At 47.4% G+C, this 2,484-nt stretch overlaps 1 protein-coding gene across 1 annotated transcript; it reads right to left on the bottom strand.

Moving 5' to 3' along the window:
* Positions 1 to 857: 857 nt before the first annotated feature.
* On the bottom strand, positions 858 to 1,875 carry LOC125908674 (olfactory receptor 149-like). The gene has a single exon (XM_049611373.1). It carries the CDS (start codon positions 1,849 to 1,851, stop codon positions 898 to 900), a length of 954 nt encoding a protein of 317 aa, XP_049467330.1. The 5' UTR covers positions 1,852 to 1,875; the 3' UTR covers positions 858 to 897.
* Positions 1,876 to 2,484: the final 609 nt, after the last annotated feature.

Genomic DNA, 2,484 nt, shown 5'->3' on the forward strand with positions numbered 1-2,484 from the left:
CAATAGTCTACTATATTGAAATAGCGCATTTTTCATTCTTAGCATATTTCAGCCACCAAATGAAGAATTGTAGGAATGGGGACCAAAGTCCAAACTTTTCGGTAAACAGAAAAGCCAAAGACACCACACAATGACAGTGTGGACCCAGCATGGCCCCCTGGTGGTGGTGAGCAATACAAAGCCAAGTTCAAAGGGAATCACAGCACAGTCACCCCTCCATGGATTCCCCGTCTTTCTTTTCCAAATCCTCATCCCATCAAAATGCTGCTCCGGGTCTAAGCCTGACAGATAGGGTTTGTAGGGGACGGTACACCAGTAAGTACCTCTGCTTCGCACAGAGACCTGCCTCAGCCCCCAGACGGAAGATTTTCTCTTTGCACAACGTGTTTATGTTTTCTTACGGTGTTACTTGAAGCCTTGGGCATGCACCCCTCCCATTTTGTTTCAACAACTCCTAGACCAATAAAGCGAGGGCTTAACCAATGTGGCATTTGAGGAGACAATCACCGCAGCCAGGAGGAAGAAGTGCCAGGGTGAGGGGGAAAGAAGAGGAGGAGGAAGTGTAGGAGGAGGCAGAAGATAAATAATGGGAAGCAGAAGGTCCAGGTTGTTCGGCCTCCTGGGGAGAGTTGCCTCCTTCCTCCATCAGCAGTATGAACTCCTCAAGACAGTAAAAGTCCCAGGGTCAGGAAACCAGCCCTAGAGTCTCATTCTGCCATTCAGTCTTTATGGGTCCTTCGAGAAGTCACTTTAAGGCCTCAGAATCTTAGTCCCCACACTGTAAAATGGAGACAATCCATTTTATATAAATGGTATAATGCCTGTCTTTTCAGATTCAAAAATATGTGTGTCAACTACATAAAATTGTTATATATGCTACAAAGTTCAGCTGAAGCCTTAACTAGTGTTCTCTCTGTACAATTGGTCAGCAAGGAAGCCCAAGTGATGTAGCACCTTCCCCAGAGAGGATTTTACTTCCTTGTTCCTGAGGCTGTAAATCAAGGGGTTCAGCATGGGGGTGACCAGGTTATTCAGGATCTGAACGGTTGCATCCAGCCAGGGGCTTGGGGTGGGCCTGAGGTAGATGAGGACCACCGGCATGTAGAAAAGCAGGATGGCGGTGAGGTGGGCACTGCAGGTGGAGAAGGCCCGGCGTCTGCCTTCACTAGAGCGGATCTGCAGGATGGAGCAGACAATGCGGCTGTAGGAGGTGAGGATGAGAAGGAAGCAGCTGAGGGGCATGAGGCCCACGCTGACGAACCCCACCCTCTCCAGGGCTGAGGTGTCAGCACAAGCCAGCTTCAGCATCACCGGGATATCACAGAAGAAGTAATCCACCTCATTGGGGCCACAGTAGGGCAACTGGAAGGTGAGAGTGGTTAGGAAGGTGGCCTGAATGCAGCCAAAAAAAGAGGTCCCCACGGCCAGGATGGCACACACCCTGTGGCTCATGATTACCGTGTAGCGGAGAGGGTAACAGATGGCGACAAAGCGGTCGTAGGCCATCACCGTGTACAGGAAGCACTCGGTACAGCCCAGGAAGTGGTAGAAGAAGAGCTGGGACACGCAGCCCGCATAGGAGATGGCCCGGCTGCTCCCCGAGAGGTAGAAGAGCATCTTGGGGGAGCTCACAGAAGGGAAAAATATGTCACACACAGACAGTTGACACAGGAAGAAGTACATGGGGGTGTGAAGCCGAGTGGAGGAGACAATCGCCAGTAGGATGAGCAGGTTCCCCATAAGAGTGAAGACGTAGCAGCCCAAAAACAGGACAAAGAGCATGGTCTCCAGGTCCTCCGTGTGTGGGATGCCCAGCAGGATGAACTCAGTCACTGCTGAGAGATTCTTCATAGCTGTGAGAAAGCCAGACCTCTGAACGGAACCCACAACACCGAAGTCTGAACACCAACATCAAATTATCAAGCTTTTCACTGATGAATGCTTTGATTGTGTTTTTAACAGGCAACACCAGCCTTCTTATGAATGGCAAGATGCATATCAAAATATCAGGTAGTAAGAAATGCCAATTTCAGCACCACACTCCATCCCACTCCTGGAAGGAGTGTGTTAGAGAGGCTGATGGTTGTTCTCTATGATGAGATCAGAGGTTTAGAGTATATACAAAATATTCTCCTGCTGAGAAACCTTTTTCAGTTTGTTCAGTTCTCTCGTTAGTATTTCCTCTCCTTAGGCGTCTTTGTATTTTTATAGTCTCATGATATCTTTGAGTAACAAACTTCCACTATTCATTATCCTTTAGAAAAATCAGCAGGTGGGGAGGGGGAGGGGGAAATGTGTTAGAAATCAGAGCATTTCATTTAAATCCTGGTTGTCTTAGTAAAGTTTATGAGATGTCTGTGAGGGCATCTGGCAAAAACATAAACCCTAATAATAAGTGCTCATTTTATGTATCTTTTTCATTTTTAATAAAATTTTTTAACATTTGTTTATTATTGAGAGACAGAGAGACACAGAATGTGAGCA

This window comes from Panthera uncia, chromosome D1 (assembly GCF_023721935.1).
Source record: "Panthera uncia isolate 11264 chromosome D1, Puncia_PCG_1.0, whole genome shotgun sequence".
In the NCBI taxonomy this organism is placed as follows: domain Eukaryota; kingdom Metazoa; phylum Chordata; class Mammalia; order Carnivora; family Felidae; genus Panthera; species Panthera uncia.

Excerpts from the sequence above, each read along its gene's own strand:
- LOC125908674 (XM_049611373.1), bottom strand. The coding sequence starts at position 1,851 with ATGAAGAATCTCTCAGCAGTGACTGAGTTCATCCTGCTGGGCATCCCA.